General features: G+C 39.8%; 1 protein-coding gene across 2 annotated transcripts in view; it reads right to left on the bottom strand.

The window, feature by feature from the left end:
* The window catches only part of zbbx (zinc finger, B-box domain containing), a 65,561-nt gene that overhangs the window by 37,097 nt on the left and 14,760 nt on the right, over positions 1 to 13,704 (bottom strand). The window contains exons 7-10 of one of the 2 annotated variants that reach the window (XM_044203757.1): positions 12,323 to 12,418; positions 7,342 to 7,530; positions 4,550 to 4,775; positions 1,692 to 1,851 (exon numbers count right to left, since the gene is read on the bottom strand). In XM_044203757.1, the coding sequence (XP_044059692.1) occupies positions 1,692 to 1,851; positions 4,550 to 4,775; positions 7,342 to 7,530; positions 12,323 to 12,418 (671 nt within the window). The remainder of the gene's footprint in view (positions 1 to 1,691; positions 1,852 to 4,549; positions 4,776 to 7,341; positions 7,531 to 12,322; positions 12,419 to 13,704) is intronic. The other variant, XM_044203758.1, reaches the window with a different exon arrangement.

The following is a 13,704-nucleotide window of genomic DNA, read 5'->3' as shown; positions in this document are numbered from 1 at the left end:
GTGCACACATGTTGGTGTATTTGTGTCCCCAGTAATGGAAGTGGCAAGAAAGACAAGGTGTTCCCAGTTGTATAAGTAGTGGCCTCAACAAGTTGTCACTAAGTGACCACTGTATGTGTTGGAATGTATACTATAATTGTCTGATGTTCATGGGCACATGTAGACATGATTGTAAAAAAGTGAAAATGTCAGTAATGCAATGTTTAAAAAATGTAGAAAATAAAAAAATGAAAATAAAAAAGTAAAACAACTAAAAATCTCATAACCCTTAATGCAGTTAAAAATTGACCAATATGACAGAGCAGTTGACATGAAATCACAATGGTTTTGTCTGTTTTTTTCTAAAAGAAGTACAGAGGCTAAGATAGTGTGTATATTATAAGCTTTACGTTGCTGCACTTAATACATTAAACTACAATTAAAAAATCAATGTATGGCATGGGAACATCTGTATTGTGTATGGCAACAGAGATAGAAAGAGAGGTTTTATCTAGACAATTTCACAATGAAAGAAACAAACTGTCTTTCATTATGTTAAGTCCATCCAAAGCTTCACGGCAACATATGTGTGGCTGTGTAGTACAAATACAGTCTTACTCACAATTCACAATTCATTTGGGAAAATTAAACTGTTGCTAAGTTCCACAACATGCCAACAATGAAACAATTTTTGGCACTAAAATTAACTAATTTACCAGGCTCATTCAGAACTCAGGTTTTTCACTAAGTCCTGGCTCATTTGTGTGCCGCATATAAATATCCAGTCATATGGACAGACTTCGTGTCTAATATCCTTCGCACTACTCATCACTACATCACAGTCAGAACTCGCCATTCTCTATAGTACCCAATCAACTTGAGTCTGACTAATACATGAATACAGTAAGTTTATTACCTCTAAGCACTCTAAGAAAAAGTAGTCCATACTAGAATACTTGGAAATCATCCAATTTTGTTAAGAAGCAATTGCAACTGCTTAGAAACATCAGTTGGCACCAGGAAGAGAACAGGAAGAAATCAAGGTAATGGAACAGCAGGGAGGCACTGAGGACTTGTTCATGACATTTCTTGAAGTTGATAGAAAGGCCACTAGCACAACTAACTTTTGAGTTTCACTTTTTCCTAAAAATATCTATTTTGCTATTTATTTATCAGTAGAACCTGCCTGAATGGATCCAGTGTAGACACTTTTAGACAAGTTGTCAGTGCATACTGCATACTAAGTACTAATAGTATGTAGTATTTGGTACATACGTAAAATATAGAAAATGTACTAACAATTCTTACACAGCAATGACAGATGTCAAACCTACACCATCAAAGTAAAAGTGAAAAAATCGCAGTGTTAATTAGACATTATTAAAGGAATAGTCGCAGTTCTTAGTTTTGATTGGTTGTGTCACATTAAAAGCTGTTGGAAAATACATGATAAAACGCATACATACAAAGTACATAACAGTCGCTAAACATAATTGTCATGCCTCGCTTTTGCTGTAAAGGCACAAAATTATGTCACTATACAATTGTGAGTTACCTCTGTTTTCTAAAGGAAAGAATGATTTTGAACAAAAAAGATAAGATATCAGGCATAATGAAGAGGCCTACTACCTGAACCCCATGAAAGAAGCCCCTACATGCTTTAGAATATGTATGTGTGGTGCATGCACATTGTTGTCTGTCTGTCTGTGTACCTGCGGTGCTTCTTGAGAAGCAATCTGTCCACGTAGGTAAGGCTGTTTTCTGTGAACTCCACCCTGACAGGTACCCTCCCTTCTCCTCCTTCTCTTCCTCGTCCTTCAGCTCCTCTGTCTGGAGTGAGGTCAGTCTGGGTCGCCATAGCTGACACTGATACTGGAGAAATATGGGGAGGGGGAGATCACATAAAAATAAAGGTATGGTAAGAGAGAGGAGGAGAAGGAAAACATAGCAAAAAGGAAAGAAAGAGTCAGACAAAGGTAGAAAAAGGAGCAGGAAAACATCATTCACCAGCTACTCAACACCTTCTTCAAAACACCTCCCCTCAAGAAGTGAGAAAACACCTTGTCACCATGCCAAGAGTGCCAAAACACAAACAGACAGAAGAGAGCCCCCTGGGAATAAGAAAAAAATGTACACAATACAAAAGGAACATAGTAGGCACATGAGGGAAGATAGAGGTAAGAAAGAGAAATGTTATGATTGTACTCCAGACACTTTGGCAGTCCACAGTGGCGGCTTTAAATTGGGACTGGGTGCCACTGGCCTGACAGAAATAATTAGGGCTGGAGGGGCTAGCAGCAATTTGCAGAGCAGAGCGAAGGGAGAGAGGAGCAGAGTCTGTCCAAGCAGTAAAGCAGAGAAAATAGCAGGCCTAATAAAAAGCACAAACACCTAGACACATACACACAGATCCTGGAATAATAGCGCTAATAACACACACCCACATGAACCTGGACACACAAACACTGTTGCATATGCGCACATGTACAAACACAGTATGTGTGAAAAGGCATCAAATTTGCCTGACACAGTGGAGCTTGTACACATACGCATACACACAGCTGAGGCGATTAGTGCTGTGGTGTCGAGTAGGGCCACCCCTAACACTCCTCTCATTATCTCAATATGCAATAGCCATGGATTAGCCTCCTACTGCAGTGGTAAGCACTTTCTATAAGGCCTTAACAGATCACAGCACAGACAGGGAGAGGGGAAGCAAGAAAACTGAGGAGTAGGTGAAAATGGGAGGGAAGGAAGAGAGCGGGAGAGAAGGGTGTAGTGGGCAAAGGTGGAAAACATTTACTCACGTACTACTGTATATATACATAGAATTTTGAGGTACGTGCACTTAAGTTGAGTGTTACATTTTGTGAGAGAGACACTGTAGTCTAATTTTTATTCCTATATACTCATCTGATAGCCATTGTTACTTTGTAGAATTTGCTTTTACAAGCAAAACAAAGGAAAAACTCATGGAGTATTAGACTAGGCACCATTCGGACCATCTACAACATACCTTACCAGGTGTGTCAAGCATCTTAACGGGACCACTTTTCAGAATAAGTACTGTAATTTTCTTATACTTTTACTTTTAGTAAAGTCATTTTTTTAACGCAGGACATTGGCTTTTAATGAAGTAGAGTTTGCTACTTTTACTTAAAGTTCCACTAATCAATATTTTGATTCTACTAATTAATTAAAAGGTGGTTTGCTCTCTTCGCGTGGGTGGGGAGTCCTTGCCCCAAGTGGAGGAGTTTAAGTATCTCGGGGTCTTGTTCACGAGTGAGGGACGGATGGAGCGTGAGATTGACAGGCGGATCGGTGCAGCGTCTGCAGTGATGCGGGCGCTGTATCGGACCGTTGTGGTAAAGAAGGAGCTGAGTCGAAAGACAAAGCTCTCGATTTACCGGTCAATCTACGCTCCTGCCCTCACCTATGGTCATGAGCTTTGGGTAGTGACCGAAAGGACAAGATCGCGGATACAAGCGGCCGAAATGGGCTTCCTCCGCCGAGTGGCTGGGCGCTCCCTTAGAGATAGGGTGAGGAGCTCAGTCACACGGGGAGCTCGAGTAGAGCCGCTGCTCCTCCACGTCGAGAGGAGCCAGCTGAGGTGGCTAGGGCATCTGATCCGGATGCCTCCTGGACGCCTCCCTCGGGAGGTGTTCTGGGCATGTCCCACCGGGAGGCGGCCCCGGGGAAGACCCAGGACACGCTGGAGGGACTATGTCTCTCGGCTGGCCTGGGAACGCCTCGGGATCCCCCCGGAGGAGCTGGAGGAAGTGTCTGGGGCGAAGGAAGTCTGGGAGTCCCTGCTTAGACTGCTGCCCCCGCGACCCGGCCCCGGATAAGCGGAAGAAGATGGATGGATGGATGGATGGATAATTAATTAAATTACTACATGTAATGTGAAAGGGTTCAACCACAGTGGCTAACCAGCACAAAGTTATCACCAAACTTTGCATCTCCACAGAGCTTTCCAGCATGGTGAGAGGTTGAGAAGATGGGAGAGCGAGCATACAGTACTAGAGAAGAAGGAGAAGATAGGACAAGACACAGGGCATGGATAAATCATGAACACTTGTGCAGTCTAATGCAATCCAACATCAGAGCCCAGCAACATATCACCCACCCTCAGCATACACCATAAACTACAGCTTAAAAGATTTATAGTTGAAACTCCACCATACAATTTCAACACTATAAGGTTAATAAGGGAATTATTTGTTGCAAGGCAATCTTGCATTGCACTAGATTGCACAGGTATTCGCCATACTCTATCTACCCTACAAAAAGACAAAGACAGGGATGAAGTGAGAGGCCAGGAGGGTGGAAAGAGAGGATAATGAGAAAAAGTAATATGAAAATAAAAGATGGGGCTTATAACCTCATCATTCGCATCTAAAATACTGGTTACATTTAAATTTAGTGGGACTGTGGATGACAAAAGGATTAAACCTGGTTCCCCCAACTGAATATAGGTCCAACAGGTCATCCTGCTATTTTTTACCTGGTTGTGCCAATATGTGTATGCGTATTATGTCTGTGTGCCTGCAAACATTTCTATGATCACCTGGTCGGAAAGGTGTCCACATCGCATCCTCACTCATGGGTTTTCCTGCTCCATCACTCTTCTCTCCTCTCCACTGTCTGAGAGCCTCCTGGAAAGATCTCACAGACTCCTCCTCATTGTATTCTCCTCTAAAAAGAGAGGTGGGAAATCCCCTCTCATCCTCCTTTTTTGGCCCCTCTTCACACATTTCCACCTTTTTCTCCTCTCCATGATTCACAGCCAACACCTGTGACAAAAGGAATGTCTCCTGATTTTAGTTATAGTAATGATGGCCAAGATGTGATAAGAAGAAGAAGAAGAAGAAGCTAAGACGCTAAGCTTCCCTACTGTATATATATATATATATATATATATATATATATATCCTTACTAAAGGTTAGCACAACCATAAATCAAATACTGGTCACAAAAATCTTGTTTTCTGATACACTACTCAAGTCAACGTTATTTATATCGCACTTTACACACATGATCAAAAGTGCCTTACAACACACACAGAGGAAAACAAACAAAAAAAGAGAAGGAAACAAACACAATGGAAGTAAAATCAGATGATAGTAATAACAATAATAATAATAATAATAGTAAAGGCACATGGTCACACAGAGCCCATAATGACAACACAGACCTATAGAGACTTCAGGGGAAATACCTGAGCTGGTTAGCTTAGGCACAGTTAAAGGCTAGTGAGTAAAAGTGCGTTTTAAGATGACGCTTGAAAATCTCAATAGTGGGGGGAAATCAGATGGTAGGAGGAAGAGAATTTCATAGTTTTGGGGCAGGCCCTGTCCCCATAACACTTAGTCCTGGATCTCTGGACAGACAGAAATCTTGATGATCTCAGTTCTCTTACAGAACACTAACACAGAAAAATCTAATTTGTATGCCTGTGTACCTTTGCATTACTAAATATTAATTTGTTGATGAGTGCTAAATAATGGAAGGGACAGTTAATGAGATTTTCAATGCTGCAGGCACACTATTGCCTGCTGATTCTGCAGGCAATGACAAGGAAAAATATGTCTTTGCACACATACAAGCTTGGCTGTGACCTTGGCTATACCTTTGTTGATACACCATTAAGTGATGGGGAAATTGCCTAAACTTCCTATTAGACCTGTGAAAAGTAGCTTGGTTTGGATAAATGTGAAAAATAAAAACATTTAAAATGTTCTCATTGAAGTTTGTACTCACATTGTAAAGAAAAGGAACTCAAGGCCTTGTAGTTCTTAATGATCTACATACATTTTTCAGAGTAATGTTCATCAGAAATAAAATATTTTAGAATAATTTATTACATCACACTGAACAAGTAAAAAATCCATACTTCTCGGCAGTAGGAGTAGTAGTAATTTTCTCATCTCAAGCTTCTGGAAATCACGGTGAAAACATTAACACTCTAAACACTGCTCTAAACACAACTATATAACTTAACTCTTAAGGCTTAGAGCCACAATGATGGGACACAGTTTCTCCTCCTGGGCCCTCCTTTATAATATATTAGAAGTATTATTGGAACTTTTGAATATGAAATACATCATAGGAAAATTGGGTGCACAGCCATTTATGTATAAAAAAAGAAGATCTCAAGAATCTGGAGCAGGTTACAAAAGTTTGGTGGCATTTTGATAGGTCTTGGCTCTATCTTAAGTCTGAGCATATATACAGTATACCGATCTTCTCAGTACCTTCTGACCCCAACTGTTCAAAATGACTGCTGTATGAATAAGGTCAACTGAGCTCTGTGGTGTAAAGAATCTGAAATGTCAATCGAACTGTTTTTGTCAGAATTAAACTGTTGGGGGGCATTTTGTAGTCCAAAGGTACATGCAGTTCACAAGCCTGCCTGTAGATACAGCCTGTGGATATAGCGTCAATTAGGGTTTGTTTGAAGTCTTTTCAATTGACTCACAGGGTGCAGAGGTAAAACACACACGGTGCAGAGGCTTGTTTGACATGTTTCTGCTGTATTGTCACAGCAAGTGAACTATAAATGGTGAGAAATTTAATTCATGGGTCAATAACCATTTGAAATAAAAAATAACAAGTTTTAGGTGTAGTATAAAATGCAAAATATGGCTATACAGTAACATTTGTTAATGTCAATTTGTTAAAGATTCTGCACCGTTCCCTAATATGAAATTACCAATCAACAGAAGCACAAACAGCAGATTTGGAAGATAGAAGTTTTGGTTTGAACCTGAAGAACCTGAAGTTAAAAAAAGTGCCTTATTTATATGAGGCTTTCACCTGATGTTCTTGTCCAGAGCAAACACTTAGACCTCACGTGTGTTGTCATAAGCTAACAACACTAAGAAGCACAAAAAGGCCATATACCCAGATTAATAAAAGTGTTAATAAAAGTCTTATTGTCACTTGCAGAACATTTAAACTTTTAGTAAGAGTCATGACTATCATTAGCATTTCTTTCATTCATTTATTTTCATGAGTCACTTTCTTTTTTTGTTTCACCAGAAACTTAATGCACCTTTTCTTGTTCAGTTACAGGGAAGCAAAATCAGTGAATGGATTGCCATAATGGTTCCTATGTTGTTGTGTAATGTGGTATGTTAGGAGGAGCGTATGGATGTGCTTTATACTTGTATATTTTGTATGTATTTAGCTCGTAAGTCGATGAACTGTGTGTATAAGTACTGTATATGCTAAATTAAATGAGTCAGTGTATCTCCACACAATTGTATTTTTCATGCTAAACTCAGCCCTTGATAACATATACAGTACCTATAGTAGTGTGTGTGACTAAATAAATAACAGTAAAGATTACCATCTACCTGGCTGGGATCAGGGTGCAATTGCATAGATTTAGCCACAGCCGCTGTTCCTGTTTCTGGGCACTGATCTCCTTTGGAATTGGGACTAGGAATAGGATTTGTAATGGCACTGGGATGGGAGCCAGGGTTATTATGTCTCTGGAAGTAGCTGCCAACATCTCGAGCGCTCACGTGGGTCTGTAAGTCTGTCTGTAAAAGAAAGACATAGTATATGAGATTAGATCAACATTTTTGTTACTGAAGAAAATGGCAGCAGCTGGCCTTTTGTGAGAGAGATGTGATACATTTTATATAACATATACAAAATAAAATAGCAGGGAAATTGACTGAATCAGGAGCAAATGAGAAAAAAACAAAATAATACTGCATAAAATCAGTCAGTTATTAATCGTAAATGCAAAGGCTAGAAATTACGCCACCTAGAATCAGTTATCTTATAGTTTTGAAGTGGCAATGCTGTGCTTTCTGTTGGTAGATTCTTCATCAGCAGTCCTCACTGCCTACAACTGCCATCAACAACAACAACAAAGTGTCTTTTCCCCAAATTTTCATAAAATTAAGTATATTATCAAGCAAGTTCTACTTCATGTACACTAATGACAGGAGAGCCCCAATGAGATGGGGCCACTACAGCTGCCATGAACCACATTTAGAGAGTACAGGGTACAACCTAATCATTTTAAGTGCTCATACCTACATCACTAGCAAAACCTTGAAAGTCCCAATGATGAACTCAATTTTTTAGAGTTAATGTATGCACCTTTGTTTTATGTAAATTAAACCACAAAGTGCCTGCACAGAAAGACACTAGTAATACACTTCACATGACCAAGCTGGTACCACACTTAATGTATATTGCCTTTACATTACATCCCAATTTAACCACCACAAATACGGATCTTTTGACAAACTCTATCCAATAACACATCACTCACACACCAATAAAAAAATTAATTTACATAGAGTGTGATCAGATATCTCCATACTTATGGACAAGAGAAAATGGGAAGCACACTGCACACTGATTGCTTTTTTCTATAGCACAGGCTGAATTCATTATTCTGTTCCATTAATCACCAGAGACCAGTAGGGCTGCTGAGGTTAACCCATCTGTAGACTGTTATCCTGTCCTTGAAGGTGTCCAACAGAAACACACAAACAAAAGTGGAGTCATGGAAATATGGAGGGATTGAGACACAGAGAGCTTGAGAAAGACAGATGCAGAATTCGGGCTAGGCTAGGAAGCTACAGTATAATTTTGGCCATTTTATGATACACTTTATTGCTTGTTTTCAATTCTTGACACCTTGAAATTGGCCCCGTTGCGCCTGAGATTCACATTGTCTGACAAGATGTAGCCCAGTTCTGCAGTATGCAAGCAACCTATTGAGCACAGGTTTAAGTTGTAGGATCACTTTAATCCTAGAAATACAACAGAATTAGTCTTGAAGAGTCCCTTCAGCCCAGGGACTTTTGTGGTGACCTTTGTAGTTTCACCCATGAAACTTTTAACATGTGGGTGTGGTACCTGTCTAACAAATATGCACTAACTATGCCACATTTAATGGAGGCCTCTTGTGGCATAAGATCACTTCTTTTGGCAACACCAGACATTTCCCCATGCAGAACAGAAGCACAATCACATGTTTGACGTCTCCTGGTGAGGAGCTCTTTGTTTACGTCTGTGAAGGATTCTGCATCTGGTCTTGAACAGTTGCATGCGGAAATAATGTCATTATGGATGGATGAATCTGTATATCCCCAGTCTGGCAAAGACAGAGGCTTGTTCTGGGTCTGAAATTATATCTGGTCTCATCGGTGATGAAAGCAGAGTGCAGTTCATTCAGTGACACTTTATCCATATGTTGAATTAGTTCATTCAGTATCTCGTGGGAGGGAATTTGCCCATGGCCATGAAATCTTTAAGAATCAAATCTTTGTCTGCAAATAATCCCACAAGCCTGGGGACATTACTTTCCTCAACTTAACACACACTGATGGCAAATCTTTGCATCGCAATAAGTTTCAAACAGTGCAACCGCTGAAGCCATCCTTCTTGCTCTGTTTATCTTTCTCTTTTTGGTCACCAGCCAACAAGTGCACAACAGTTTAGGCAACTTCAGGCCTTGGTAAGCATCAAACTAAGAGCTTGTCAGATCATCTAACAACTTTATATTACCTCTGAATTGTGCACAGAAAGATTGTTTTCAGTCAGAAAATCTCAGGTTCAAGCCTCCACATTGCCACATATTAGTATCGACCACATCTAAGTGGGGCAGCCCCCACTAAACCAGCTCCAGGATGCAGTTCAGCAGTGGAACCAGCAGGTTTGACTTGCTTTTTTTTTAGGGGGCATGGGAAAATAAAATTTCCCTTTGGGACTCCACAGAATGCAACTGATGTAGGGCAGGCTTTGTGCTTCTCATGTGATCAGAGAGAGAGAGAGAAAGAGATGGGTCAGATTTGAAACAAGAGACAATGCAATAAAACAATTTCATAACATTTAAATTAGCTCAATTAAGTATGCAGTAGCATTTTAAGTATTGCTGTATGACAAAAAAATACCTGACATCAGAATTGTTTTGATACAGCATACCGCACCCATCTGGTACTCCACACAGGTTAGACTAAATCAAATACCAAGTATGTATCACAAACTGATGAGGTACTGCCAAAAGTCTCAACACAGAGTACTGATGAAATTAATATTCTTTTTGTCTCTCTTACTCCCGTTCGCTATCTCTCCCTCCCTCATTCTTTCCAAGGCAAATGAAACAGGATTAGTAGAGGAGAGAGAAAGATGCCTGCGTCAGCTGCATGTGTATAATCCACAGTCTTTATGTCCTGCCAAAATACACAGTTTTGCATTTGTGATTGTATAAGAGTATGCATGTGTATGTGTTTGAAACTGTGAGTGAGCTTCCACCCGTGCATCACCCAGTGACTGAAGAGAGGAGAGAAACAGAGATGAACACTGAAGAGATACACAGAGAGAGAGAGAAAGAGTTGTCCTGTGTAGTTTCACAGAGCTTCAATGTGTGTACTTTTGTCTCTTTCTTTGTGTATGGCTTGCTCCACCATGGTGGCTACCCAGTAACATACTATTGTATTGACCCAACCAGCATTCAGGTAGCAAATGAACAATGACCAAAGAGCTGTCTACGTACAGTAAGCTGATCTACATTGCATAAGGGCTGGTTAGTAGTAGGCTGTTCTATGCATAAACACACAAAAAAGTTTCTGTGGCTACACAACAAATGTATAGACACAGTTAGTGGACTCACTTCTCCTTTCCCAAATCATTGATCATTTTCAAATTAGTGCTTTTATGTTGACTAGGCAACAGTATTTTTAATAGCTATGTCCTATCTTTAGTGACAGACACAAATACTGCTGTGAAAACTGAGCAATAAAAAAGAGCAATATCTGCTTTACAGCCCATATTGTTTTAATTTAATTTATCAATAAGATCATTTAAATAATCCATATACTTAAAGGGTGTTTTAACAACACAGCATCTTATTATGAGTATTTGGTATAGTTTTGGAAAAAATGAAGTTCCCCTACTAAAAATGCTTTCCATACAAATTTGGTTTAATAGGTAATTGTTAACAACCCATTGTTTGAGTGAGTGTGGGAGGGGGTGTGTGTGTTTTTGCATGTGTGTGTGTCTGTGTGTGAGAGAGAGAGCGCTTGTGTGTGCACGTGTGTTTATAGCTGCTTGTGTTCTTTATAATATTTGTAGTTTAGTGTGCATTTTCAGCATATAGATCTGTGTGTTCATGTATACATGTTATCTACATATATAAGTACACACTCAAGGGGTTTGAGAATTGCAGGTTTTGTGTAGATTTGTGTCTGCAGATATGTCACAAATGTCTAACATATTTTCAATGGCAATGTACACAAAAATGACTAATACGTTAAATTATCATAGTATCTTTCTATCAATTCAGCTTTATTTATATAGCGCCAATTCATAACAGAATTTATCTCATTGCACTTTTCATACATGTATACAGCAGGTCTAGACTGTACTCTTCATAATATTATTTACAGAGACCCAACAATTTTTTCCTTGCCGCTGTTGCAAGCACCATGAGCAAGTGCTTGCTCATGGTGCTTGCAACAGCGGCAAGGAAAAAATTCCCTTTAACAGGCAGATACCTTGAACAAAACCTAGGCTCAAAGTGGGCGGCCATCTGCCTCGACCGGTTGGGTTGAATCGTAATATCCAGTAACGATATATAGTTCCAAAAAGTTCAAACATCATACTAATTCCAGCAGATGAATTAAGTGCATGCTTCTATTTATTTCTTTAACCAGATTAAGCTAGTAAATGGATGTGCAAACTATAATCTACTATTAGTCTATTAGTCAAATTACTAGATATACTCTAGATAGATGTACTGCAGAATCGTTTTCCATTTTGTGGATCCAACACAAGTGTGTTGGCTTAATTAAACTCTCTGCCATTGACCTGCTGTCTTGTCTCTCTGTTTTATCTTTGACTGAAGACTGTTATTGCTGGTCTTGAGTTGACTGCTGCCTGAGGCCTGTTCTCTGTTCTCTCTCAGTGTGTGATTGGGTGTGTGTAAGTGTGTGCATGTAAGTGACCAGATTAAGCTTTTGTGATCAAGGCATTTGCTAATGAAGGATATCCATTTTGTTATAGGGGAGCAGCAAACCTGCAACAGTGCAACACATATACAGACACACACATACACGTACAGTGCGGCCTGTCCTTCCAGTTAGAGTTGTGTGGGTGTGTGTATGTGTGTGCTCACACACATGTAAAAGGGGGATGGGGTGCAGAAACAGAGAAAGGGAAAAGAAGACAAGAGGTTGAGATAAGTTGATACTGTAGTCAGGGATGCAAGAAATGCAAAAGAAAGAATGAAAGTATCTGTGAATAAGAAAGAGAGACAGAGAGAAACAGACAAAGAGAAGAGAGACTAGATGCATGTGGGACTATGCTCACCTGAATGGGGATCATTCTGTGGAGCTTTAGTGCCCCCTTCTGGTGGAATTTGGTAAAGCAGCCAATGCAGTAGTCCTCTGTGCATTCAGCACACATCTACAACACAGAGATACACAGTGAAGTCAGTGTGTGTGTGTGTGTGTGTGTGTGTGTGTGTGTGTGTGTGTGTGTGTGTGTGTGTGTGTGTGTGTGTGTGTAAGTATGTGAAAGAGATGGATGTGAAGATGTGTTTGTTCATGTGTCTTAGGGAAGCAGGAAATTAAAAAATAGTATGTATGTACATGTACAGTATGTTCACGTGGACATGCGTGTAACTATCTGCATGAACAAGCTGAAGCTTTGGTAATTTTAGTAAAGATTTGAACCTAAAGCTGGATATCTTTTCCTCTCGTCTAACCTCAACCTTGCCAAACAAACTTTGACAGGAGGGATGAATATTGAAATAGATTCTCTGGCAGGATGCTGCAAGGTCTGTGTGTGTGTGTGTGTGTGTGTGTGTGTGTGTGTGTGTGTTTGAGTGTGTGTGTGTGAGAGAGAGAGAGAGAGAGAGAGAGAGAGAGAGAGAGAGAGAGAGAGAGAGAGAGAGAGAGAGAAAGCATGGGAGGGAGTGCCTGTGTGTATATATTTGTGCTAGTTCTGTGTGTGTGTATGTGTGTTGTGTATGTGAGTGTATGTGAGTGTGTGTGAGTGAATGCATCTTAAGGGAGGTCATTATCATATCTATCTGTGAGAATCCGGTCTTATTAGTGGGGAAAAGTCCTTGCATCAGCAGGTTGGGGAGATAGGCCTAGAACGGGTGGACAGAGCACACAGGCGAGGACAGGAGGAGTGGAGAAAGCCAATGAGAAGGTAGGTATATGCAGAAGGGAGGGTGAGAGGGAGAAAAGGACCTAGGTTTCTTAAAATTCAAGAAACAACAAACAGTAAACAAACAGCGACCATTTGTTTGGTTCCCTTCATTTGACATGCAGGTTTATTTTATGTTATGGTCCATGTTTTCATCATCAATACCATCTCAAATTCATATAGTTAAGTGCGCTCTCTGAAGGAAAAGTACAAATTCTACTTATCTGCAGTGGGACTTAAACTGTTTTTTGTGACAGTGTGATATATTTCTTATCTCATGACTTAGAACCTTCTGTCTTAGTCCCTTTCATGCTCACTTGCATTTATGCAACTTCTTCACCTGTTTATTCATTGCTTATTGTCATAGATAATTGAGCTAAACAAGGCAATGCTATTTTTTTTACTCTTTCATCTCATCTTCTCCATATTTTAGTTCTTTATTAATTAATGCATTTATTTGTAACATTGTTCATTTATTTTCACCCCTTAATTATTTCTCACACATATTGTTATGTGAGTTTGTGTGTGTGTGTGTG

Source organism: Siniperca chuatsi, linkage group LG7, assembly GCF_020085105.1.
Source record: "Siniperca chuatsi isolate FFG_IHB_CAS linkage group LG7, ASM2008510v1, whole genome shotgun sequence".
Taxonomy (NCBI): Eukaryota; Metazoa; Chordata; class Actinopteri; order Centrarchiformes; family Sinipercidae; genus Siniperca; species Siniperca chuatsi.
Note: the sequence above shows the minus strand (reverse complement) of the source record. Positions and strands in the feature narration are given on the sequence as shown.